The 27,221-nt window shown below is 54.1% G+C and overlaps 1 protein-coding gene across 1 annotated transcript; it reads right to left on the bottom strand.

The window, feature by feature from the left end:
* Positions 1 to 26,431, bottom strand: LHFPL4 (LHFPL tetraspan subfamily member 4). Its single transcript, XM_062200067.1, has 3 exons — positions 26,026 to 26,431; positions 3,501 to 3,737; positions 1 to 1,462 (listed from the first exon to the last, which is right to left on the bottom strand). Exons 1-3 carry the CDS (start codon positions 26,429 to 26,431, stop codon positions 1,362 to 1,364), a joined length of 744 nt encoding a protein of 247 aa, XP_062056051.1. The 3' UTR covers positions 1 to 1,361.
* Between the last annotated feature and the right edge of the window lie 790 nt (positions 26,432 to 27,221).

The following is a 27,221-nucleotide window of genomic DNA, read 5'->3' on the forward strand; positions in this document are numbered from 1 at the left end:
GTGATGCGGCACTCCACCCCCAACGCAGTCGCTCCGGCCCAGGGGGAGGGGGACGTCCCCCCCACCGCGGGAGGGGAGGGCGAGAGACGACTTCTCATCTGTCTCCGGTGGCACTCACACTCGTGTGCTCACACACACACTCCGGCACTCATACACTCACACACACACTCAAGCACGCGCACACACACAAGCAGGCATGCACTGGCACACACATGCACACAGAGATGTGCACTCGCACACTCAGGCATGGACTCGCACACACGCACACTCGTGCCTCAGCTCCAAGCGCTGCCCATCAGGCTGCAGGCCCTGGGCAGTTCGCAAGGCCAGAGGTGGGCGAGGAGGAGGCAGGGGCAGGGATGGGATAACAAGGCCTGGGATGGGGACAGGGGGTACCCTGTTCAGAGGTGACCTGCAAGTTCAAGTTACACAGAAAAGTATCAAAGAGGCAAGAGAGTCTCTGCCCTTGGCAGATGCCCAGGTGTGGGGGCAGGAGAGGGGCAGAAGGGGTGATGCAGCCCTAGTTCCCCACCATTGGGCCCCCTCCCCAAAACCCAACCCTGACAGTGAGGCCACTTCTGTGCCGTACAAAACCGGCCAGGGACAAGGGTCTGCCAGTGACTCACCCTGGCAGCCAGGAGGCCAGGCTGGCCCCAGGCGGGGCAGCGTCCAAAGCTCCAGCCGGCTTGGCCCTTTGCCTGCCCTGCTGCTCCATAGCCTGTGTTCTGAGGCTCTGGCCGATCGGGGCCTGGGCTGCAGTGGACAGACAGGCCCTGTGCACTCTCCCCAGGTGTAGCACACACTCCTTTGGGAGAGCTGGGAGCAGGCTGGGACAGGCTCAGGTGGCCCCCGGAAGGCTGGTGGCACCTGGAGCTCTGTTGGCAGATGCAGTGGAACCAACATCAGCAAAAAAAAAAAAAAAAAAAAGAAGAAGAAGAAAAGAAAAGAAAAGAAAAAAGTAGCAAAGAGTCCAGCCCACCTGGGGCAGTGTCTGGAATAAATTTCTGTAGGAGACGGGGAACCTGGGAGTTGGAGCCACAGGACCCCCTTCCTCTGGGGACCTGCAGGGGCCTCCAGGCCTGACTACAGAGCAGAGGAGGTACTTGCAGGTCTTGGGGGGTGGGATTCAGGCCCCCTTAGGTCAGACTGAGGCAGGAGCCAGAACCAGGCCCTCCAAGGTTCTCCAGGGCGTCTCCCATGCCCCGGGCCGCACCCGGCTCCAGCCTCTCTTCCAACCAGAAGCCGTAGGTGAGAAGCCGGTCTGCCATGGAGTCTTCCCCGGGAGCTTGAATGGAGGGACGAGGGGGCCAGAGCCAGGACAGGCCGAGGTCAGGTCAATTCCCGGGCTGTGATCCTGGCCTTCAGGGCCCCTGGGAGTGGGCCACAGGGCAGGGGAGCACTCCCCATCCCGAGACGTCACCCCCTGGCCGCAGCACGGAGCTTACTGTGGAGCCCACAAAATCTGAGAGAGAGAGAGAGAAGTGGAGAACGTCAGGCGGCCACCCTGCCACACGGTGAACTGCAGGGCTGTGGGACCCCAGCCGTGGAGACTCTCTGAGCCCCAGGTCCTCACCTGTGCAGTGGGGAGATGAGCCTGCTTCACAGGGACAACCGATGCCAGCCAAGGCCTGGGCGGAGAGTGGGCGCCCAGGCAGGCAGGACACACTGCAGACGGCAGCCGCATGCTGTGTGCCCTCCCAGCTCGGGGTCTGGGGCTCCCAGTTCATCTGAGCCCCCCGTGCTGCAGCCCCTGCTCTGCACTTGGGTAGGCTGCCATCACAGCACAAGCCCTGTTCTCCCACCAAAGCTACAGAGGCACCCCCTCCCCAGCTCCATCAGAAGGGGCTTCTGGGAAGAGCAGGTTAGCCCAGCAGCCACCCGGAAGGGTCCTGCGCTGCACTTGGACCTGGGTTCAAGTTCTGCACTGGGAACCTGGGCTCGCTCCCTCCTTGGAGGCCTGCTTGGAGGGGAGCTGGCAGGCCTGCACCACGCGCCGGGCCCTCTGCCCTCCTTCCTGACAGCCTCGGCAGTGGACGCTGTTCCCGAGACCCTGTACCGCGAGGGGCAGGAACCTGAGGCTCAAGGTGAAGTCGTTTCCAAGCTCAGCCCCATTCTAGGCCACCTCCAGCCAAATGGGCTGACACGGGGCCCCCATGGTCTCCTTCATGGATGGAACCCGTTAGCCCAGGCTGACAGCTCAGGGAAGGCTGCGTCCATGAGCATCACACGGACACCAGGGCACGCGGACAGGCACGTGTGCTCCCGGCACCACCCCTTGGACGGCGGCTTGCACTCTGAGGTTTTGAGCGTGCAGCTCCACTTCTGCATGGACCGAGAGCAGCCTTGCACATGTGCGTGGGAAGGCTGGTGCACGCTCGCTGTAGCAGTGGAGAAGCCTGCTCGGCACGCACCGGAAACACCTGCCGAGCCCCGTCTGCATGGCGGGAGCTGGGCTGTCCGTCCTGGCAGGTCAGCTCGACCTGGGCGGTGTGCACGTGGGGTCTGCGTGGTCTTAGCCACCCGGGCAGCCTGGAGCAACCCTCAGCTCCTTACCTACACTGCTCTCCTGGTCCCATTAAGGCCCTCTTGAAAACACAGCCCACCGGTGAGAGGGTCACTCCCCCACCCCACCCCACTCACCTAGAGCCCACTTTTGCGAGCCAAGCTAACGCGTGCTCACCTGGAACACAGAAATTCCGGTTGGACCCTGACCACTGTGGGACACTCACCTGGAAGTCACCAGGTCGTGTTGGCCAGGGCTGGGTCACTCGCAGCCCACCCTGAATAATCTTTGTGCTAACCTTCTTAGAAACACTATTTACTTCCATCTTCATCAGCAACTGTGAAAGCCTGGACCCTCCTAGTTAAATCGACTGCTCGCTCATCCTTGGTGGAAAGGCACCGGAAGGCTCCGGGTACAGCGGTTACCCGGGAGCTCTGGCCATATGCGACTTTAATGTCGCTTGATATAGACAAAAGTCGATGCGTGATGTGCAGCGACAAAGCCTACTGTCCTGAAGAGGCGTGCACGCCCATCTCCGGCTCCCTGCTCTCTGAGCCCAACCACAAATAACCACTATCCTGTGTTTGGGGGTTATCATTTCTTTAAAAAAACACACGTGCACACACATGTAATACTACCATAATTAAGTGTTGTTTGAACACACCGCTGGGTTTTGAGCTCATTAAAAAAGAGATCCCTGTGTCCAGACCTTGGGATTTTCCTCTTGGTGCAAGTTCCCAGGAATGCACTGCTCCTGTGCGCAAGGCACCTAAGCCTCTCTGTCTCTGTCTAGGTGCCGGTTCCTGTCAGCTGTCTCCCAGCATTCCCGAGCTTTTCTCCTGGGCTTATCCTCCCCCCACCCCCACCCCGCCTCGTGGGTCTGCGGGCACAGTCAGGTGTGAGCGATAACATCAAAGAGGTGTTCCCAATTTGCATCAGTGTGCTACCTGTACCAGCCAAGGTCCCGCCCGCCCGCCGCCGGCTGGCCCGCACTTGCCTTTGTTGTCCTGTTTGAGCTCCTCGGCGGGCAGGTCTGTTTGCCGGTTGCCCAGAACGAAGGCGAGGAAGGAGAGGATGAGGGCGTTGAGGATGCCGATGATGGCCAGGATGTAGGCCCAGCGCACCGAACAGTCCCCAAGTGAGTACTTCCCCGTCTTGGCCCCACACATGTCCCGGATGGTCTCGGCGTCCCAGCCGTCGGGGAAGATCATGCAGCCCAGCACGAGGCACAGAGCTAGGGAGGGCCGCCGCCGCGGTGAGGAGGGCAGAGAGAACGCTGGTGACTTCCTGGAGCCTCGGGACCCCAGGCTTCCCGCTCCACCCGGCAACCCACACTTGGACAAGTGAGAAAGAGCAAGACCCTGTCCCCAAAAACAAGCCCCAGGCACCTCCATTTCAGCTCCCTCTAGCCCCCTGGACAGGATTGCCCCCTCCCTTCCTCCTCAATCTTTTTTTTTTTTTCTTAATATTTTCATTCATTCAACATATGTGCCCTGGGTGCTGTTGCCTGCTCATAGGAGATGCTGAAAATCCATTGTCTTTCCCCCAGCAGACTTTGGGGGGCACTGGGAGTGGGGTGAAGGGGCACAGCCAAGTTCTTCCACTTTTTCAGCTGCACGTCCCTGGAGGCTTCGCCAACGCCGAACCCACAGGCCTGCCCGTGTCTCTGATGGGAAACACACGCCTTCCTTGCCTCGCAGGTGGTGCTGGTCATGGGCCAGGCACTCACTCAGGTGGTGCCCATTGAAGGCCCTACTGGATCAGGCCTGGGGCTGGGAGGTGCTGGGACTGCAGCCCCGTGGAGCTTGGTGTAAGGGGGGAGGGGTGCGCTGTCAAACTGGTTTGCAAGGCCAGGGAGCAGATCTTAGCTCAGCTGTTTCCTACATGTGTGACCTTGAGAACGGTCCTTCGCTTTTTAAAATTTTTATTTGAAATGCAAAGACAGAATTCTTCCATTTGCTGTTTTACTCCCTAAATGCCCCCAACAGCCAAGGTAGGCACTTCTATATGGGCTGCAAATGTCCCCAGGCATCTTTTTTTTTTTTTCCAAATATATTCATGCATTTATTTAGAAGGCAGAGTTACAGAGGGAAAGGAGAGAGAGACAGAGAGAGAGAGAGATCCACTGGTTCACTTCCCGGAGGGCTGCTACGGCTGGGGCTGGGCTAGACTAGAGCCAGGAGCTTCATCCAGGACTCCTATGTAGCTGACGGGGACCCTAGCACTTAGGCCAACTTCCATTCCTTTCCCAGGTGCATTAGCAAGGAGCTGGATTGGAAGTGGAGCAGCCGGGACCTGAACCAGTGCCCACATGGGATGCCGGCAGTGCAGGTGGCGCAGGCCTGCCAAGGCATCTTAACAGCTGAACCTAACACGCTGCTCCCCTGGACTTTTGAGCTTGTTTCTTGTCTGTAAAATGGGGAAAGGGTGGTATCGGGTGACATGAAGATGACAGGTGGCAGCAAAGTGAAGTGCTTGGCACAGTAGGTCCCAGATTAGCTGTTACTACCAGGCCAGCTGTGACAATGAAGTAATAATGACATAAGGAGGAGCTGGTTTCAGACCAGGAGAGGCAGAGGTGGCCGGAGGGAGGCCGGGAGCCAGTGCAGCTTTGCAGCTTTCCTCCTTAGCACCTGCGCCCAGCCCCAGCTGGGTGGTGCCCCAGCTCTGAGCCTAGAGGCCAGGGCCCACTCCTCAGCGATTGGCTGAGACATGGGCACCACACGCTGCTCGGAGCCTCGGGGGCCAGCAGGGAGCCTGGTGCTCAGGAGCTGCGTCTGCCCACCTGCTGCAGCCCCGGGCCCTGCAGGGTACTCCCACCAGAGTCGGGCATGCTTGCTGGGTATTCAGAGACCCTGCAGGGCCCTGATGGGAGCCAAGGAGCCCTTGACCTCATGCCAAGCCCATGGGTCGCTTCATCTGGATTCATCACAGTGGGGGTGTGGTCAGCTCTGCCCACTGTCCACCTGTCCCCATGGTGGGAAGGGGCCCTGGGCTTGGCCTGCTCCTCTCTCCTGTGGTGGGAAAGAGCCAGGGTGGCTAAGGAGCAGAGCGAGGTTGACAGACCCCCCACCAGACACCGAGGAAGGGGCTGCAAGCACTCGTGCGTCACTCGGGCCCTGGGGTTGAATCCTGTGCTAATGACCAAGGGCTCAGGCTTAGCCACCCGCCCCCGCACAGCTCCTGGCCAGACCCTGGGGCAGGGGACAGAAGCAGTGCCAGCAGCGACCGCCGCCCCTAGCTCCTCTCCCCGGCGGCCACAGGGGGCGCCCGTTCCACAGCTGTTTCTGCTCAGCCTGGAGCATCCCGTCTCCATGGAAACCACACCCGCATCCAGCCACAGGGAGATGTCTCCCTGCCCAGCCCTTGGCTGTCCCTGCTTCCCGGCATCCATTGCATCTTCGTCTCCACCCCTTTGGTCAGCCTTGTTCCCTGACCACACCTGTCTCCAGCCTCCCTCTGCACCCCTCTCTTGTTCCTTTCCTCTCTCTCCCTGCTCTGGCACATCTAGTCCCCTCACCCTGTCCTCTCCCCACTGCTCTCTCTTCCTACTGGGCACAGCCTGTTCTGCGCTGGGCACCATGCAGTATCTGCTCTCCGGAGCAGAGGCCCGGGGGAGAAGTAAAATCACAGCTGCACTCGGAAGAGGAGTCGTGGGGCCACTGAGTGCTCCCATGGGGACACTGGCTGCTGGTGCCGGACTCTGCCAGGCATCCCCTCTGCCGCCCTCTCTCTGCGCATGGCAGATGATGGCTAACTGGCTCCAGAGGCCACTCTGGATGGACTCCACAAGGAGAAGACATGGAAAGGGCAAAGGACATCAGCATGGAGAGCCTCAGACAGGAGAGCGGCCAGGAGGCTCAACCACCAGGAGACAGCACAGCCTTCCCATCTGTTGGATGGGGGAACTGAGGCTGGGGTCTCTGGATCCCAAGGTCAGGCCTCTTTGGGAAATACTGAGCTGGCTGAAGGGCCACAGACACGGGGTTGTCATCCTCAGAGTCTTCAGCATTTGGGCTGGATTGCTCTTGGAGCTCCCCTGTGCACTGTGGGAGTTTAATGTCTCCCCTGGCCTCCACTCACCAGATGCCAGCAGCACCATCACCCTCCAGGCACTGCCATGGATGCCATCTTGTACCATGGGACTTCAAAAAGTCCACAGAGATGGAATGAACTGGTTATTTTGAGGCAAAAAAATTGTTTTAAATCCATGCATGTATATGAGGGATCTTCAAAACTTTCATAAAGAATGAGCATCATAACAAAAACTATGCATGGGTTTCACTTTTTTTACACCAAACTCAGCTTATTTTAATTCCATTTTCCGTAAACTGTTAAAAATCTGTTTACTTGCCAGGCAGGCAGAGAGGCAGCTCCCATGCAGCAGCCCAGCCCTAGCTGCCCGGTGCCAGGGAGGAGCCCTCGGATGCGGCGCCTCCATCTGGTCACGCTACAGCCTGCTGACGTTGCCTGCTGCAGGCAGTCAGGACAACAGTCAGATGGTGACCACCAACAGCACTAAGGACGACTAAGGACAACGGTCAGATGGCAACCACCGACAGCACTAAGGACGACGGTCGGATGGCGACCACCGACAGCACTAAGGACGATGGTCGGATGGCGACCACCGACAGCACTAAGGACGTGATGACCACAGGGAGAAACAGCAGGCTGAGGGGAACGAGCTAGCAGAAGACATGTCTTCAACCCACAGAGGTCGTCTTCAGTCATTTGGGGTTTTTTGTTTTATAAATTGATTGACTTTTTTTTGACAGGCAGAGTTAGACAGTGAGAGAGACAGACAGAAAGGTCTTCCTTCCGTTGGTTCACCCCCCATATGGCTGCTATGGCCGACACGCTGCACCGATCCGAAGCCAGGAGCCAGGTGCTTCTTCCTTGTCTCCCACGCAAGTGCAGGGCCCAATGACTTGGGCCATCCTCCACTGCCTTCCTGGGCCACAGCAGAGAGCTGGACTGGAAGAGGAGCAACCGGGACAGAATCCAGTGCCCCAACCAGGACTAGAAGCCGGAGTGCCAGAGCTGCAGGCAGAAATTAGCCAAGTGAGCCGTGGCGCCGGCCAATGCAAAATCTTTAGCAGAAAACAGAGAGGGCAGCATGGTGGCATAGCAGGTAAAGCTACCACCTGCAACACCGGCATTCCATATTGCTGCTGGTTCAAGTCACGGCTGCTCCACTTCCCATCCGGCTCCCTGCTATGGCCTGAGAAAAGCAGCTGAAGATGGCCCAAGTGTTTGTGCCCCTGTCACCCACATGGGAGACCAAGATGAAGCTGCTGGCCATTGTGGCCATCTAGGGAGCGAACCAGGATTAGCCTATCGAACCGCGGTCTAAATTGATTTTACTTTTAGGCTTAGGTGCATTTACTTACCAAATAAATTTAAATCACTTTCAAGGAAAAGAGAGCTGGGACCATCGGAAACCAAAATAACATTCTTAGAACCTAGTTGGATACTTCAGGGTCACATGCTGCGAGCCCAAGACCCATTAGCGAGAGAGGCGCAGAGGACTCCAACCCTAACCCCGACAGACAGCCTCCCCTGAAGTTAGGAGAACTGGAAACGGACGGTTGTTCTCACCACGGGCTGCCTGATGCTGTCTCGCAGGAGGAGGGAAATGGAATCAAAAGATTGCTTTGATGCAGAAAACTGTTGAAATCCATAAACACAAAAAATCCTCAATATTTTCATAGAGAATGTGTGTGGTGAAAAATCTATGCATGGATTTCAAACATTTGTGCACCAAAATAAGCTTCCTTAATTCAGTTTTCCATGAGCTTTTAGAAATACATTTATTTTATTTGAAAGGCAGACTGATAGAGATCAATCTTCCAGCCACTGGGTCACTCCTCAGATGACTGCAGTGGCCAGGGCTGGGCCACGCCAAAGCCAGGAGCCCCGGCCTCCATCCAAGTTACCCATGTGGGTGCAGGGGCCCCAACATTTGAATCAACTCCCCTGCTTCCCCAGGCCATAAGCAGGGAGCTGCGTTGAAAGCAGAGCGGCCAGGACTTGAACCAATGGGATGCCAGCTTCTTAGGTGGGGATTTAACCCGCTGCTCCACAACCTGGTCCCTCCACAAAAAATTTTTTTAATTTTACTTGGGAGCCAGTACTGTGGTATAGTGGGTAAAACCGCAGCCTGCAGTGCCAGCATCCCATATGGGCACTGGTTCTAGTCCCGGCTGCTCCACTTCCGATCAGCTCTCTGCTATGGCCTGGGAAAGCAGTAGAAGATGGCCCTAGTCCTTGGGCCCCTGCACACACGTGGGAGACCTGGAAGAAGTTCTGGCTTCGGGTTGGTGCAGCTCCGGCCGTTGTGGACAATTGGGGAGTGAATCAGCAGATGGAGGACCTCTCTCTCTCTCTTTCTCTTTGCTTCTGTCTCTGTGTAACTCTGACTTTCAAATAAATCTTTTATTTATTTATTTTTTTTACTTGGGAGCCAGTACTGTGGCATAGCAGGTTAAGCCTCAGCCTATGAAGCCAGCACCCTCTATGGGCTTTGTCCAAACCTGGCTGTTCCACTTCCAATCCAGCTCCCTGCTAATGCTCCTGGGAAAGCAGTGGGGGACGGCCAAAGTGCTTGGGCTGCACCCACCTGGGAGAACCAGAAGAAGCTCTGGGCTCCTGGTTTTGGCCTGGCAGAGCCCTGGCCATTTAGGGAGTGAATCAGTGGATGGAAGACCTCTCTCTCACTGCCTCTGCCTCTCTCTAACTCTGCCTTTCAAATAAATAAATCTTTAAAAAAAAAAAAAAAAAAAAGACCCACGGCTTTTCCCAAGTGGTAAGGAAACAGTAGCGTTGGCTGCCCAAGGGAAGGCGGAAGCTTACTTTCACCACGACAGACAACGGATTTACTTACTGGAGTCCCTATTTGCTCCTCCCTTTATACTAGAACCCCTACTTTTCAGCTAGGACCTTGGCTGTAGGGAATCAGGGATGCATTTCCCAACTTCCCAGGCTGCTCAGTGTGACTGAATGAGCAAAAACACATGCAGAAGTGCTGCTGGCTTCAAGAAGACCCCTTGAGATGAACACATTGATAAGGATGCTGGAGCGTGCTCGCTGTCCCTTTTCGCTTCACCCCTTCATCCATCCTGCTGCCTGGAACGCAGAGGGGATGGACAGGGAGCTAGCAGCCAGCTTCATCAAGGAGGGTAGGGGCTTCCCCCAGGATGGGGGCTGCAGAGAGCTGGAAGTCACCAACAGCTTCGGGAGCTGCCGTACCGACTACGGACCACCTCTCTCCTTCCATAAGATGCTAGAATGGTGGTCACTAAACTACAGGTATTTGGGATTTTCCTATCACATGCAGCCAAATTTAGTCCTATTAAAATAATGGATCCATGCCTTTAGACATGGGGAAGAAATCTTGTATCTGTGTGTCATGGGGAAGTTCCTTCACCTGTCTGGGCCTTGGGTTTGTGATTATGGGAATGGTGAAACCGATTTCCCAAGGCCAGGAGGCCAATGGCGGTGTCAGTGTCACCAACTGGAGTGGTGGCCATGACTCGGGGGTTCTGGGGTACGAGCACTTACCCCTTGGCTGAAATGGATCCCATGGCTACACTGCTGCAGGCACACAAGGGCGTTCACTGTAGCACCGTGCTTACAACAGAGGACAACCGCAAGTGTAGAAGGAACTGCTTAAACAGCACTGCATGCGCATGCCGTGCAATACTACAAAGCCACTGACACAGATGGGGTCCAACTGTGTATGTTGCCATGGAAAAATCTTTTAAGATATTTTAAGAAGTGAAAAGGCTATCGGGGTGCAGAACACTGTGTATGCTATGAGCCCATCTATTTTTCTGAGTAATTTTAGGTTCACAGAAAAAAAGTTTGAAAGATTCCCCATAGGTCCCCTGCCCCTGCCCCTGCCCCTGCCCCAGCACAGCCTCCCGCCACGGTCAACATCCCCCTCCGCAGGCTGGTACCTTTGTTACTGTGGAGGAACCAAGCAACACTGACACTGCAGGACCACCCAGGGCCTCCCGTCGGGCTTACTTTGCGGGCTGTCCATTTCTGCACGCTTTGCCAGATGTACAAGGCACGTACCAACGATGGCATTGTCACACAGAGTGGTGTTACTGGCCTAAAACCTCCTGCACTCTGCCTGTTCATCCCTGCGTCCCCCAGGCAGCCACCAGTCTCCCTGTCGCCACCACTCTTGCTTTCCCAGGACGTCACACAGCTGGAACCACACAAAGGCAGTAGCCGTTTTCAAATCGGCTTTTTTTTTTTTTTTTTTGACAGGCAGAGTGGACAGTGAGAGAGACAGAGAGAAAGGTCTTCCTTTTGTCGTTGGTTCACCCTCCAATGGCTGCCACGGCCGGCGCACCGCGCTGATCTGAAGCCAGGAGCCAGGTGCTTCTCCTGGTCTCCCATGGGGTGCAGGGCCCAAGGACTTGGGCCATCCTCCACTGAACTCCTGGGCCACAGCAGAGAGCTGGCCTGGAAGGAGGGCAACCGGGACAGGATCCGGTGCCCTGACCAGGACTAGAACCCGGTGTGCTGGCGCTGCAAGGCGGAGGATTAGCCTGTTGAGCCACGGCACCGGCCTCAAATCGGCTTCTTTAACCTGGTCACAGAGGACCCTTCAGAAGGCTTGTGGACAATGGACTTAGAAGACAAGGGTACTCTGGTCTAAGGAATTGTGAACTCCATGCACAAATTTTTGCATAATTGCATTTTTCATGAACTTTCTGGACACCCCCTTACGTGGACAGTCTCAAGAAAATGTGCCAAAATAAACTCTTTTGAGTCCATTTGCCGTGAACTTTCAGAAGTATCTTCGTGTGCATCAAACTTCCTTTTCCAAGCTTGATAGCCTATCTCTCTCCAGACTCCAGGAAGATTCCATGGTTTGGTTATCCGTCCACCCACTGAAGGACATCTCACAAACGAGGCTGCTGTCCACGTCCACGTCCACGTGCAGGTTTCCCGTGGACCCAAGTGCTTCGCTCCTCTGGGTAAGCACCAAGGGGTACTGCTGCTGGGTCTCGCCTTGGGAGTGGGTGTCGTGTGGTGAGAATCTGCCGAGTTGTCTTCCGCAGCGGCGTCAGCCAGTCTGCGCTCCCCCCAGCCCCGGGGGAGCGTGCCTGGTGCTCCACCTCCTCGACCGTGCTTGGCGTTACTGTTCTAGATTGTGGTCATTCTAGAAAGTGTGCAGCCACGCTGCTGTGTGGATGTGCATTGCCCAGACCATATGCTCGTGGCCTTCTGTGTATCTTCCTTGCAGAGGCATTTGTGAAGGTCATGGCCCAGTGCTTCAAAAACTTTTTATTTTGTACTTACTTGAAAGGCAAAGAGGCAGAGACACAAATAGATCGTCCAAGCACTGGTCCACTCCCCAAATGCCTCCAGCAGCTGCGGCTGGGCCAGGAGCCAGGAACTCAATCCAGGTCTCCCGCATGAGTGGAGTATACCCAAGTGCTTGAATTATCATCTCCCAGAGTGAGCACTAGCAGGAAGTGAAGCCAGGAGTCAAACCCTTGACTTGGATACGGGACGAGGCTGTCCTGGGTAGCATCTTCATTGCTGCTCCAGTTGCCTGCCCCGGGCCCAGTTCTATCCAGTTATTTTCTGGTTTTTTACTTCTAAGGGTTCTGTATCAGATACACCTTCCGTGAATATGTTCTGTCTGTGGTTTGTCTCCTTGTTCTCTTGACAGACTGTCTCAGAGTAGAAAGTTCTTTCAAAAAGATGTACTTATTTACTTTGAAAGTCAGGTTACAAAGAACGCGCGCTTCCATCCTCTGGTTCCCTCTCCACATGGCCGCAAGAGCCAGTGCTGGGCCAGGCTGAAGCCAGGAGCCAGGAGCTTCATCTAGGTCTCCCAGGGGTAGTAGGAGTCATCATTTGCTGCTTTTCCCAACCCACCAGCGGGGAGCTGATCAGAAATGGAGCAGCCAGGACACAAACCAGCACCCATATGGGGTGCTGGCACTTCAGGCAGAGACCTGAAGCTGCCACACCACAGCGCCGGCCCCAGCGCAGAAACCTGTAACTTTATTGGAGTGCAGCTTTCCAGTTATGTGGTTCGTGGGCTGTGCCTGCGGTGCGGTATCTGAAGTCATCACCAGACCCAAGGTCATCTAGATTGTCTCCTGAGTTGTCTTCTAGGTCCTTTTTCCCATAATTTATTTATTTGAAAGACATAGTGAGAGGGGGGTGGGGGACTCTCTTCCATCCATCGGTTCACTCCCCAAATGCCCACAATGGCCAAGCCTGGGCCAGGTCAAAGCCAGGAGCCTGGAAGTCCACCTGGGGTCTCCCACGTGGGTCAAGGGCCCAAGCACTTGAGCCAACTTCTGCTTTCCTAGGTGCATTAGCAGGGAGCTGGGTCAGAAGCAGAGGAGCCAGGACTTGAACTGGTGCTCGCATGGTGTTCTTATGGGATGCTGGTGTCAGGGGCCACAGCCTAACCCACTGGGCCACCATGCCAGCCCCTCACGTTTCAAAACAGGACAGAGTAGTCCCTGGGGTTAGCAGTCGGGGGAGTCGCGACCTTGGCGGTGGCGAATGGAGGGGCTGCTGACCTGGGATCCGCTCTCTCTGGCGGGTGCGTGTGGTGGTCTTCTTGGGGCCATGCTTTTCAGTGCTTACTCCTTCGATAAAAGCTGCCTTTTTACAAAGGCCACATACCATAATACAAATTAGCGAACCTGAATGCCCCCCATGAGGTAGGAGACGACACGGTCACCATGATGTACCCCAGTCACCCAAGAAGCCAGGGCTGGACCCCGCGAGGTTGGGGGCCAGCGCTGTGGTGTGGAAGGTTGCTGCCGGCAACCCTGGTTCGAGTCCCGGCTGCTGTGGTTCCCTGCTAATGGCCTAGGAAAGCAGCGGAGGATGACCCAAGGACGCTGTTGCGGCCATTTGGGGTTGTGAACCGGCAGATGGAAGACCTCTCTCTGTGTCTGTAACTCTGGCTCTCAAATAAATAAGTAAATCCTAAAAACAAACAAACAAACAACCTGTGGCCCTTCCACCAAAGGCGCCAAGGTGGGAGGGGGACACCGCCCAAGGCCTGCAGGTCTACAGAGTGACAGGAAGTACCTGCATTTCCCCGCATAGACACGGGGTCTCCAGGCTCCCACCGGTCGGTCCTCCACCCCTCCTCGTGCAGGCTGTTGCTCTGGATGCTGTGGAACTCCGGGCCTCTCCCTGGGACCCCTGCACAAGGCCAGTCCCCGCCTTGAGGCGCTCACAGCTGCGGGGCGGGCACTGGGGGCTCACCGAAGCCCCAGGGAGAGGTGGCCCTGCTGTGTCGACCGTGCAGCGGTGCAGCCAGCGCCTCCTCCGGGACCCTCGCTGCGCGGGCTCGGCGCTGCAGGGCGCGAATGCGTCCGCTGTGATTACAGACGCCGTCCTGAGGGGGGCACTGCGAGAGCCGGTGATTACAGACGCCGTCCTGAGGGGGGCGCTGCTGAGAGCCAGTGATTACAGACACCGTCCTGAGGGGGGCACTGCGAGAGCCGGTGATTACAGACGCCGTCCTGAGGGGGCGCTGCTGAGAGCCGGTGATTACAGACGCCGTCCTGAGGGGGGCGCTGCGAGAACCTGTGATTACAGACGCCGTCCTGAGGGGGGCGCTGCGGAGAGCCGGTGGAGCCCTTGGGAGGCGGGGCCGGCCGGAGGCGCTGAGGAGGGACCGTGGGACGCCAGCGTCCCGGCTGCACCTGCTCCCGGGCTCCCGCCGGGGCGGACCACAGTCCCTGACTCCTTGCCCGCCCTGGACTTTAACCCCTTCTCCTCAGACGGCGCCTGGTTCCCGGAGCTCGGGGTCTCCTTCCCCGGCGCTCGGCCCACCCGCGGGCAGGACGAGGCCTCAGCCCCCTCTCTGCGGCTCCGCACCCCAATTCCAGCTCCGCGTGGAGCCCGACACGGCCACACCCCGGGCCTGCTCGCTCCGCCCCGCCTTTCCGAGCGATGACGTCACGGCCAGCGGCCGCAGATGTGGCCGGCGGGGCGAGGCCCTCGCGCCAGGGCCAGCTTGGCGGCCGCGTGCTCGCTCGTGCCAGGCCGTGCGGCAGCCAGCACTCTCGCCCCGGGCCGGGCCGGGCCATGGGTCTTAGCTACCCCAGAACCGGGCATGCCGGCGGCGCCCTGCGTCCCCACTTGGGCCCGGGAGGCAGGACTGATGGGCGTTAGGCCACCACTCGGGAGGCCCACGTCCCGTGTCAGAGTGACCGGCTTCAGGCCGTTTCCTGCTCGTGTCCACCCTGGGAGGCAGCAGACGACAGCTCCGGTCCTCGGGTCCCTGCTGCCCACACGGGAGACCTGGACAGCGGCCCTGGCTCCTGGGTTCAGCCTGGCCTGGCCCAGCCGTTGCAGGCATTTGGGGAGTGAACTAGTGGATGTCAGATCTCTTTCTCTCTGCCATTCAAATAAATAATCAAAACTTTAAAACAATCACCAAAAAACCAAAAACACCTTGGGCCGGCACTGTGGTGTAGTAGGCTAAGCCTCCCCCTTTGACCTCGGCATCCCATGTGGGCTCTAGTTCACACCCCAGCTGCCCCACTTCTGATCCAGCTCCCTGCTAGTGCACCTGGGAAAGCAGCGGCGTGCACCCACTTGGGAAACCCAGAAGCTCCTGGCTCCTGGTTTAGGATTAGCCCAGCGCCAAGCGTTGTGGCCATCCTGGGAGTGAACCAGCAGATGAAAGATCTCTCTCTATGTGTCTCCCTCTCCGTCTATAACTCTACCTCTAAAATAAAATCTTTTAAAAAATCAACATCAAGGCTTTTCCAGGTACAAACCAAACCCTAAAGATGTAAAAGAGGGAATTGATACCTTTTTTATGATAGGAAGAATTTCACCTTGGAGGAAACTCCACAGACAGAAGATGACCTGGGAATCATGTTTATAACTCACATCACAAAGATGAGCATGCTTCAAAAGATACGATTAACTTGATAAAACTATTTTTAAAACAGTTTACAAAAAATAAACATAGAAGGTGCTCGGCCTCATTCATAATAAAAGCAAGGCAGGGGGCTGGCATCGTGGCACAGCTGGTTAAGGTTCCACCTGCTGTGGCCCGGGAGTGCAGTGGAGGATGGCCCAAGTGCTTGGGCCCTGCACCCCATGGGAGACCAGGAGAAGCACCTGGCTCCTGCCTATTAATTGAGTGATGAAGAAAAGATTATTATGTAGCTGTTACAAAAGAGATGGTTCTTTATACTCTGATATGGAAAAACTTCTAAGACGTATTGTTGAATAAAAAACAAAAGTAATACAGAGATCCCAGTGTTTTCAAGGTTTCCATCTCTGGAGATCTGGCTAACATGTGCACAAACCCTTTGATGCTCCTCCCCACTCCTGGAGGAGGAGCATAATCCCCCTGCCTTTGAATGTGGCCTGGATTGAGTTAGTCCTCCTCCTTCTCCTTCTCCTTCTCCTTCTCCTTCTCCTTCTCCTTCTCCTTCTCCTTCTTCTCCTTCTTCTCCTTCTTCTCCTTCTTCTCCTTCTTCTCCTTCTTCTCCTTCTTCTCCTCCTCCTCCTCCTCCTCCTCCTCCTCCTCCTCCTCCTCCTCCTCCTCCTTCTTCTTCTTCTTCTTCTTCTTCTTCTTTTTTTTTTTTTTAAGATTTATCTATTTATTTGACAGAGTTACAAAGAGAGAGTAGGAAAGACAGAGATCTTCCAGTCAGTGGTTCACTCCCCAAATGGCTGCAATGGCTAGAGCTCAGCCAGACCAAAGCCAGGAGCTTCTTTCGGGTTTCTCACATAGGTATCAGGGCCCAAGGACTTGGGCCATCCTCCACTTTCCTTTCCCAGCTGCATTATCTGGGAGCTGGATCGGAAGTGGGAACAGCCAGGACTCGAACTGGCGCCCACATGGGATGCCATTGCTGCAGGCCGTGGCTTTAACCTGCTGAGCCACAGCGCTGGCTCTGGTAACTCCATTCCAAAGGTGGAATTTACCAAAAGGGATGGCATGTGATATCTGAGGTAGGACATAAAAGGCAGTACAAAAGTCTAAAAAGAACAGAGACTAGCATTGTGGTGTAGTGGGTAAAGCTGCCACCTGTGATGCCAGCACCCTATATGGGTGCCAGTTTTTGTCCTGGCTGCTCCACTTCTGAGGCAGCTTCCTGCTAATAGCCTGGGAAAAGCAGCACAAGATAGCCCAAGCACTCAAGCCACTGCCACCCACATAAGAGACCTGGATGAAGCTCCTTGGCCCCTGGCTGTTCTGGCCATCTGGGAAGAAAACCAGTAGACATAAGATCCTCTCTCTCTCTCTCTCTCTCTCTCTCTCTCTTTCTCTTTCTCTTTCTCTTTCTCTTTCTCTTTCTCTCTCAGACTTTCAATTAAGTAAATACATCTAAAAACTAAAGAACAAATTTGGGAGACTTTCCAACTTTGAAATTGTGCTTCTTGGTCAAAACTGACTACAAAGCAACAGTGTTGAATTCAGTAGTCTGATACTGCCATAGAGTAGATACTCAGGTTTACATCAGTGGAGCAGAGATGAGAGTATAGAAATTAATTCATCTCTGTGGGCAATCGTTTTTTTCCTTTAATTTATTTTCAATAAATAGTACTGGCACAAGTGGATATGCATATGCAAAAGAATGAAGTAGGTGCAGTACCTCACATACAAAACTTAACTCAATGGCCCAAATACCTAAACATTAGAATGCAAAATACAAAATCTTTTTACTTTTATTTATACTTTTTTTTGACAGGCAGAGTTAGACAGTGAGAGAGAGAGAGAGACATGGAGAAAGGTCTTCCTTTTCTGTTGGTTCACCCCCCAAATGGCCACTACGGCTGGTGTGCTGTGGCCAGTGCGCTGTGCCGATCTGAAGCCAGGAGCCAGGTGCTTCTTCCTGGTCTCCCACGCAGGTGCAGGGCCCAATGACTTGGGCCATCCTCCACTGCCTTCCTGGGCCACAGCAGAGAGCTGGACTGGAAGAGGAGCAACCGGGACAGAATCCAGTGCCCCAACCAGGACTAGAACCCGGGGTGCCGGGGCTGCAGGCGGAAGATTAGCCAAGTGAGCTGTGGCGCCGGCCAATACAAAATCTTAAGCAGAAAACAGAGGGGCCAGCATGGTGGCATAGCAGGTAAAGCTACCACCTGCAACACCGGCATTCCATATTGCTGCTGGTTCAAGTCACGGCTGCTCCACTTCCCATCCGGCTCCCTGCTATGGCCTGAGAAAAGCAGCTGAAGATGGCCCAAGTGTTTGTGCCTCTGTCACCCACATGGGAGACCAAGATGAAGCTGCTGGCCATTGTGGCCATCTAGGGAGTGAACCAACAGATGGAAGATATCCCTCTCTCTCTTACTTTCAAATAAATAAGTCTTTTTTTAAAGAAAACAGAAGTAAATGTTTGTGACCTTGGATTTGGCAGTGGATTCTTAAATATGACACCAAAAGCAAAGGCAACAAAAGAAAAAAGTAAGTTAATCGAATTCCATATAAACTTAAAGCTTATTTTTGCTTCAAAAGACAATCCACAGAATGGAATGAACTATTTGTAAATCACCTATCTGATAAGAGACTTGAATCTAGAGTATATAGAGTGCCCTTACAACCCAATAATAAGAAGAAAACCTATATGTAAAATGGGGAAAGGATCTCAACAGATGTTTATCCAAAGAAGATGTACAACGGCAGAACACATTGTCACATCACTACTTGTTAGAGAAACGCGAATCGAAACTGAGATGAAATGCCACACCACACCCCGTAAGTTGGTTAAAATGAAAAGTCAGACAACAGCAGTGTTGATGAACAGAGTCATTATCTCATCCAGCAAGGACACTCTACATGTGTGTCCTAGAGAAATGAAACCATGTGTCCACACAAAAACGTGTACACAAATGTTTGCAGCATCAGTCACAGCAGTCAAAAGGTAGAACACCACAAATGTGCGATCAGCTGATGCATGGACAAACAAGATGCAATCTGTCCACACCATGGTATCTTAACTAGTCAGAATGTGGACTTCATAATCCAGCCATAAAAAAGAATCCAACACTGAACCGTTGAAAGCAATCCCCTGAGTGGAGTAAGTCAATCACCAAAGACCATGCATGATACAATGCTATTCCTGTGAAATGTATACAATAGGCTAATCAAGAGATACAGAAAGTATCTGGGGGTGGTGAGGGCTCAGGAGTTGAGGGTGGCCGATAAAGGATGTGAGGTTCTTCTTGAAGTGTTGGAAATACCCTAACACCGATGTGATGGTTGCATAACTAAGAATACACTAGAAACCAGTGGGGTGTGCACTTCAGGTGCATGAGTGGTACAACTTAGGAATTATATCTCAGCAAAACTGTCACCAAAGATGGGGGGTGGGCACTATCGCTTCTTCCTTTCCCCCTCTTCCCTCCTGGCCTGTTCCTTCATGAGGCTTCTGGGGGTGTGCTTAGAAGTGGGCCCTCCAGCCCCAGCTGCAGTCTTGGGGCAACTTCAGGAGAGACCCTGAGCCAGAGCTGTTCCTCCTCTAAGCATCCCTCCAAGTGCAGTGGCTCCCTGAGGTAGAGAACAAGTGCTTGGTGCTCTTGGTCACCAGCTTTGGGGGTACTTTGCTGTGCAGCCATAGACAATGAATATACCATTTATGTGGAAACCTGTGTGCAGTTGCCTGCATATTTACAGAATTTCTTGAAGAGGGTGCTCAAGACATTGGTAACAGCAGCTGCCTCTGGGAGGAGAGGTGGGGGGCGAGGGTGGGAAGAATCCTTACGTCTGACTGCTTACCCTTTTTACCTTGTGAATTTTGCATCATATGCATATATTAACCTTTCCAAAAAGTCAGTAAAATTCTGGGGGAAAAAAAGAAAACAGTTTTTTAAAAAAACCTTCAACAACTGTCTACTGCTTACAAATTAAGTCTCAACTTCTTGCCACAACTCTGCGATCCAGCTCCCACCCTATCTCCCTGGTCTCAGTCTTGCCTCCAGGTCCTGACTGCTTGTAGTCCCCAACACACCAGGGTACTCTGAACGCCACGCCGCTGAGCATACTGTCCCCTGTGCCTGGCACCCCCTTGCCTCCCTACTCATCCTGTAAGACTCAGTTCAAACGCTGTCCCCTTCTGCAAGACTTCCCTGTCTGTCTGTCATGGTGCAAAGAGTCCCGTTCATGCCCCAAAATACTCTGTCATTTTTTTTAATATTTATTTTATTTTATTCAAAAGAGTTACAGAGAGAGAGAGAGAGAGAGAGATCGGTCTTCCATCTGCTGGTTCACTCCCCAAGTGGCCACAATTGCCATAGATGAGCCAATCTGAAGCCAGGAACCAGGAGCTTCCTTTGGGTCTCCCACATGGGTGCAGGGGCCCAAGCACTTGGGCCATCTCTCACTGCTTTCCCAGGTCATAGCAGAAAGCTAGATTGGAAGTGGAGCAGCTGGGACTCGAACCAGTGCCCATATGGTATGCGGCACTGCCCACAGCGGCCTCTCAGTCATTCAATAGCAATGCCATCCCATGCTGTCATGATCTGCTTTGTTTCTGCTCTCGAAGCAAGGACCCTCACTAGCAGCCCAACACAGGCCCTGACCCAGTAAAGGGTTGGTGCAAGGCAGCAAGAGAGGCAGGCGTGGCGGAAGGGAGGAAAGAAAGGTAGAAAGGAGAGAAGGAAGAAATGAAGAACCAGAGAGATTCACTCACCCTGCTTAGCAGTGTCAGCCACCCAACAAAGGTGCACTGGGTGAATAAAACCCTAAATCAAATTGGAAGCAAAGGGACCGGCCCTGTGGCTTAAGGGGTAAAGCCACCGCCTGCAGTCCCAGCATCGCATATGGGCGTTGGTTCGAGTCCCAACTGCTCCACTTCTGATCCAGCTCTCTGCTGTTGCCTGGGAAAGCAGTAGAAGATGGCCCAAGTCCTTGGGCCCCTGCACCCACGTGGGAGACTTGGAAGAAGCTCCTGGCTCTGGGCTTCAGATCAGCCCAGCTCCAGCCATTGCTGCCATTTGGGGAGTGAACCAGCGGATGGAAGACCTCTCTCTCCTTTGCCTCTCTGTAACTCTGCCTTTCAAATAATAAATAAATCTTTAAAAAATTGGAAACAAAATCCCAGGAAGTCAGAGGAACACGGATGCACATTCTAAACTACGTGATGGGAGCTTCTGTGACTGCTGTTCCGGGAACACAGAGCCCCAGTGAATCCAGAGACATGAAGACTCTGGCCTCTGCGCCATACCAACCAGCTGTCACCTCCCCACCCCAGGTTCCCACAGCCTCCACTGCAGCTCACACACTGCTCTCTGCTGTGAGTCAAGCACCAGGGCCTGGCGTATAGTAGGCACTCAACATGGAGTGAATCATGGTCAGAATCATCTCTCTCCGGCAGAAAAAGGAGGGGCCTGTGTTCAAGTCTCACTGTGACCAGGAAATTGTCTCTTCTCTCTCGGACTCAGTTCTTGCACCTGTCAAACAAGGGAGCTGGACGAGCTGGCTGGTGGGGCCCTTTCCACGGAGTGGTTATCACCTGTCAAGCCTTTTGATCTCCAGACAGGTCGACACTCTGAGCATCAAGGACCCCTCATAAGCTGCCTCTCTGATCACAAGAACAGCAGCAGTCAATGACTAAGTGGTGCCAGCACAACCAGGACAGGTGCTCAGCACTTCACATCCTCAGCCCTCAAAATCAGGTACCACAGTAACCTATTTCATACACCAGGGAACAGAGAGGCAAATCCACTTAGCTCACACAACTGGGATCTGCAGAGCAAGAGTTCGAAGACCATGACTCTTTTTTTTTTTTTTTTTTTTTTTTTTTTTTTTTTGACAGAGTGGACAGTGAGAGAGAGAGAGAGAAAGGTCTCCCTTTTTACCGTTGGTTCACCCCCCCAAATGGCCGCTGTGGCCGGTGCACAGCGCTGATCCAAAGCCCGGAGCCAGGTGCTTCTCCTGGTCTCCCATGCGGGTGCAGGGCCCAAGCACTTGGGCCATCCTCCACTGCACTCCCGGGCCACAGCAGAGAGCTGGACTGGAAGAGGAGCAACCGGGACAGAATCCAGCACCCCGACCGGGACTAGAACCCAGTGTGCCAGCGCCGCAGGTGGAGGATTAGCCTATTGAGCCGCGGCGCCGGCCAAAGAAGACCCTGACTCTTTACTATGACAGTACCCCCTCCCACTTCTACCAAGGCTTCTCTTACTCCTCTGCTGCTGCTGGGAACTTCCCCTTGGCTAACCTCCCCCAGACCACAGGTAACAGGTCGCACATGGGCTTACAGCTCCGACTTGTAATCTGTGCATTCTCCTCCCAGTTCCAGTTCAGTGGTAAGACAGATTCTCAGCCCATTGGACTCACACTGAGTATCAGCTCCACCTTTCACTGAGTGCGTGACCTTTGAGCAAGTCATTTTAGCAGATGAAGAAGAAATGGCATAGGGGATGCAGAAATGTGTAGCATGGCAGCTGGCACATGGGATGTTCCTAGGAGAAAACGAGCAGGGGGGAGAGTCGCCCCAAAGCTGACCCCTAATTCTACAAAGACCCATTGGTGTGTCTGGCCTCCACCCAGCATTCAGTTCTTGTGAAAAAGCCTCCTGCCGCTGCTCCCACCATTAATCCTTTCACTCAAAGCTTGAGCTTTGGAGCCAGAGACGTCAGATTACAACCCTGGCTCCACCACTGAACACTAGTATGACCTTGGGCAAATGACTTCTTCCTCTTTGAGGCCCAGTTGTCTCACCTATAAATTATGAATGGGTTACCTACTCCACTGACTGTTGTGAGCATGAAGTAAGATCTGACAATGTGAAGTGTTGAGCACATAGTCAAGGTTCAGAAAAGGTTAAGTATTTTTCTCGAATAATAATGATGATAATAAAAGTCCTGGCAGTTTCCAACTGCGTGCTGATTAAAGTCCAATTTCCTTGACCCAGCATACTGTGCCCCTCGCCATTCTTCCCTGGCCGCTCCCCCTGCTGCTTCCCTACATGGATGCTACACTCATACCAGATGTGGCTTTGTCACCTCTGTGTCTCCACCCACGATCTTCTGCTGTGCTCAGACTGTCTCCCACACCTCTCACCTGTCACTACCCTGCCCACTCAAGCCTCACTTCCCGGCTAAGCCACAGCCCCCTTTGTTGCTCTAGGTTTCCAGTGCCCAGGATCTGTTAGTGTCAGGGGAAAGCTTCTGTCTGCACCTGTCTTCCCCACCGTTCTCGTGTTCCAGGGATCACACAAGGTTTGCCTTTGTGGGACTTGACCCTTCTCTCCAGCATGGGCATGTGGCTCAGGCCTTGGGCAAAGTCACAGTGAGTAATTAAGACATGAACATTTGACCAAAGCTGGGCCAATAGGAATCGTCCCTGGAACTCTGTGGGAATCATTGCTTCCCCACAGGCATCGCTGAGCTGAAGCAGTGTGAATTCAGAGCTGCTTCTAGCCTACCTGTCACCTTCAGGAGTGAAATGGGCTTCAAATGAATCATGCAGAGGACCAGGACGTAGAGCGAGAGGAGTTCTTCCTGGCATCACATGCGCATCTGGGCGCATCCATGCCTGGAGTCCGATACTCTTGATTTTCCAGATATGTGAGGCAATAAGCCTTAAACTCCTTTTATCTTATTCAAATTTATGTAAGTGTTTTTTGGGTGGATTTCTGTCACTTGTCTTTGAAAGGCTCCAGCCAATATAGTGGCCTGACTAGATGGCCAGCTTCCTGGGAGCAGGGATTACGTTGGGAAGACCGAAGACCCTTGATGGCAGGAATGATAATCTTGTATATCTCTGTTCTGTAGTACCGAGCACCAGGATGATCACAGAACAGATGAGAAATAAAAAGATACATATATCTTTATAATTTTCTAGTGATTTTGTGCTCTGCGCTCACACAAGTTTGCAGGAACAGGAGTCATGTGGCAGGCATCTAAGTCTTGTCAGACACAAACCAGCTCTCAGCTTTGCTCATGTTTCTCTGATGCTCTCCCTTTTTGGAATGCAATGGTTTTGCTCAAAGACTTGTTCTAGGAGCCAGGGAGAACTTTCAGGATACTTTACATAAACTGATCTAACTGCCTCCAGTCCTCCATCGTACAGTTGAGAAAACTGAGACCGAAATAAACAAGACCTGCTTACCACTGTATGGCAAGTCACAGGAAGAGCTGGCCAAGAACACTTAACCCATGATTCATAGTTCAGTGCCCTGGGCCCTGTCCTGGTGAGCCTTTATTAAGCAAAGTGAGCCAGTCACTACCCAGAGAAGCCGCATACCTATGGGCAAAGTGGAATTAACTGCTCGACTCCGCCAAGTGCCCGTTGGCCCCCAGGGGTGGGGCAGGAAAACAGGAGAAAGTGCCCTGGGACAGGCATTGAGCATTAGGCCAAATTTGCTCCTTGCTAGCCTTGTGACTTTGAGTAAGCCCCCCACCTTTCTAAAAATGAGGGGCAGGGTGGACTTCGAAGAAGTAGATCACTAAGATCCTCAAAATTCTAGGATCCTATGGCGGATGTTGGACAGCTCAACAAATCCCCCAGATTAAACCCACATGGATTACAGAGAATTTAAAGTCTACAGTCAGCAGCCCATCTGTGAACTCCGAGTTAATGTGTATGAATTAGGGGCTGCGCATACAGTCCTTCTGCTTGCCCTTGGAAGAAAGATAGAAAGGAAATATACAACATCACTTCTCTGGGTACCACTGAGAAAATATACAGAGAAAGACTTCCCACAGCTTACAATTCTGCTTCCTCACTCTCATCAAAGATCTCAAAGGATCCACATCTAAGTTGATTTGAGTAAGATGGATTTGAACAATCCCATTAGGATGTCTGGATCTGGAATCTGAATATAAGATGAATATATCTGTGTACACACTGTCTTTTTTTTTCCCCCCCTTTGGAGTCACTTTAAGTGCTGGTTTGAGTCTTGGCTGCTCTACCTCTGATCCAGCTCCTTGCTAATGTGCCTGGGAAACCAGTAGAGGATGGCCCAGATGCTTGGGCCCCTGACACCCATGTGGAAGACCTGGATGGAGTTCTGGGCTCCTGGCTTCAACCTGGACCAGCCCAGGTCATTGAGGACATTTGGAGAGTGAACCAGCTAAAGAAAGATTTCTTCTCTCTCTCTGTCTCTCTTTTTCTCACCCTCTCTCACTCTCTCCCACCCTCTTTCCCTTCCTCCCTCCTTCCACCCCCATCACACTGCCTTTAAAATAAGTAAATAAATATTTTTTAAAAGTTCCTTATTAAAAATTTTTATAAGTTAAAAAACAGAAATAAAGGTTATTTTAGGAGTTGGGACAGTTCTTCCAATGAGGCAATGTTTCTGCATGCATCTGCAAAGGCCCTTTGGGAACACGGACCTGCCTCTCACCTTGATCATCATCCCCGGCTTTCACCCACCCATCTTACTATCTACCCTTGGTCCTGAATGACTTCTCATCACTTCTAAAAATCACATTTCTCCCTTAAAATACGGAAGTTTCTTCTCAGCGAAGATGTTCAAAAGCTCCAAAGCCAACTTCCTACAGTGCGTGGAGCAGGGTTATCAGCAGGTTACAGAACATGTCTTCCATGGGTCTCGTTGGAAGGGGCAAACACCTGTTGAATGTTCTGCTTATTAAAAAAAAAACTCTTTGCTGCGTAATCATCATATTTTCTGTTCTTTCTCTCCTTGAAGGACTTGGAACACCTTTCCAGCCTTCGCCAGCCCTCCTCCCCCATTTCTGCCATCCCCTGGCCCCACTTTCCCCAGCCCAACTCTCCTCCCTGCTGCAATTAGGCAAATGCCCAAGTTGCTGAGTCTTGTAAATCCTTCTTCGATCGAAAGGTGGGCAGAGGCAGGGGATGTTAATGGATCCTGGAGAACTGTCTCAGCATTTCTCATTCCCAAAAGACTCTGCTCAGGTTCTCAGGGCATGACGACTGTCTTCCCCAGACATCTCAGAGGAGCCCAGAGACCCATCCCCAGAACTCTTCCTGAATCAGCAGGTCCTGGGGTATGCTCTTCCCTCTAGAGACCATGTTGGCAGGCCTGTCCATCATCCACATCTCAAACCTTGGATACACACCACCAATAGCCTCCTCCCCAGCCCCATCAGAGTGTGTTAAAGTTTATGATATACAGTCTCTCATTTGTGCTGTTGGAGTCCTCTCCACAAAGCTTTGCAAATGAGAAAACCAAACCTCAGAGAAGAAAAAAAAAGTGCAGCCCTCAAGTTGGTAATGTAGCGTGTTAAAAGGCCCAGCTGGATGGCTAAATTGCCCATCTCTCCCTTTTTCAATACAACTGGAAACCACTACACCTAGAGCAACCCTTTACACAGCCCACAGAGCCCCTTTGATATGCTAGCCCGGTGCTAACCCATCTGCAGATGCAGTGTACCCATGTCCCGGAATGCAGACCCAACCTCCGGCCCTAAGGCTCTGCATCTGCCCCAAGGTGTCTCTCATTGAATCCCCTCCCCGGTGGCTGCTGGTGACCCCATCGAGAAGGTGACGGTCTTACATGGGACAGCAGGTGGTCCCTCCAAGAAGGAGCTTGGGGGTCCCGCCCCCGCCCCGCCCCTACCTGCCAAGAGCTGCATCCAGGCGCAAATCTTGTAGACCGTGGCGGTGTTGCAGAAGAAGAAGAGCGCGAAGCAGGTGATGCAGCCCAGGATCAGCACCATGGAGAGCAGCACGAAGAAGGCGGCGGCCTTGAAGGCGCCGGACGGGATGGTGCTGAAGTCGGTGAAGGAGCCGCGGCAGGTGAGCTCGCGGCCCGCCAGCCCGCTGCCCACGCAGTAGTGGAAGAGGCCGAAGTAGCCAGGCTTGGGGGTGCTCACGCTGTCGCCCACCCAGTAGGGCTGGATGAAGACCACCACGTTGATGATGGCGAAGCAGATGGTGAAGATGGCCCAGAGCACGCCGATGGCCCGCGAGTTCCGCATGTAGTGCTCATGGTAGAGCTTGGAGGCCTCCTGCGAGGGCAGCATGGTGCCGGGGGCGGGGCCGGCGGCGGGGGCTGGGGACACGCGAGAGCCGCCTGAGTCCCCGGCCCGCGGGCGCGAGGCCCGGGGCGGGCTCGGAGGGGTCGTGCGGGCGTCGGAGCTGCGTCGGGGGCACCGGCGAAGACCTCCCGGCGGGGGCCTAGGAAGGGGCCATGGGAAAGTTGGGGGGGCTGGGAAGGAGACACGGGAGCCGGGAGCGGGGCTTGGGGCTGGAATTGAGCGGCCAGAGGGAACCGTGGGCAGGCGGGATTGGAGGATTAGCAGGGGGGCCGCATCCAAGGAGCTCGGAAGGGGGCTGGGGGCTGGGGTTAAGGGGGTAGGGGTCTGGAATTGGGGTTCTGGAGACGGGCTATGGAGGGGGTGGTCGCTTCTGTGATGAGGGGAAGACGGGCTCCAGGGGCCGGGGCTAGCGGATTAGGAAGGGGATGCTGGGGCCGTGGCAGGGAACGGGGCTGGTAGGAGGGTCCAGGAGGGCAAAGCTGCGGAAACAGGAGCAGGCTGGAGAGGGTTCAGGAACTGACTGCAGGGTCTGGGCACGGGGCGGGGGTGGGGGTGCGCCTGGGAAGCCAGGGCTGGATGCAGGCAGGAAGAAGCCTGGGATTGGCGGGCCCAGGCTGGGGCGAGGGGCTTCCCAGGCCCAGGGAACAAGGACCACCGCCGGGGGCAGGCAGCGGCCGTCCCGGGGACGCCCGGCAGCAGCCGGGCCCCGGTAGGGCCGAGGTGGGGGGGCGCTACCCCGCGCCCAGGCCGGACGCGCGCGGAGGCCCCGGCCGCG

Source organism: Lepus europaeus, chromosome 9, assembly GCF_033115175.1.
Source record: "Lepus europaeus isolate LE1 chromosome 9, mLepTim1.pri, whole genome shotgun sequence".
NCBI classification, from domain to species: Eukaryota; Metazoa; Chordata; class Mammalia; order Lagomorpha; family Leporidae; genus Lepus; species Lepus europaeus.

Coding starts and splice junctions, on each gene's coding strand:
- LHFPL4 (XM_062200067.1), bottom strand. CDS start 26,431: ATGCTGCCCTCGCAGGAGGCCTCCAAGCTCTACCATGAGCACTACATG. Junction 3,738..26,025: donor CTGGATGCAGCTCTTGGCAG/GTAGGGGCGGGG, acceptor GGCCCTCCCTAG/CTCTGTGCCTCGTGCTGGGC. Junction 1,463..3,500: donor GCTCAAACAGGACAACAAAG/GCAAGTGCGGGC, acceptor TCTCTCTCTCAG/ATTTTGTGGGCTCCACAGTA.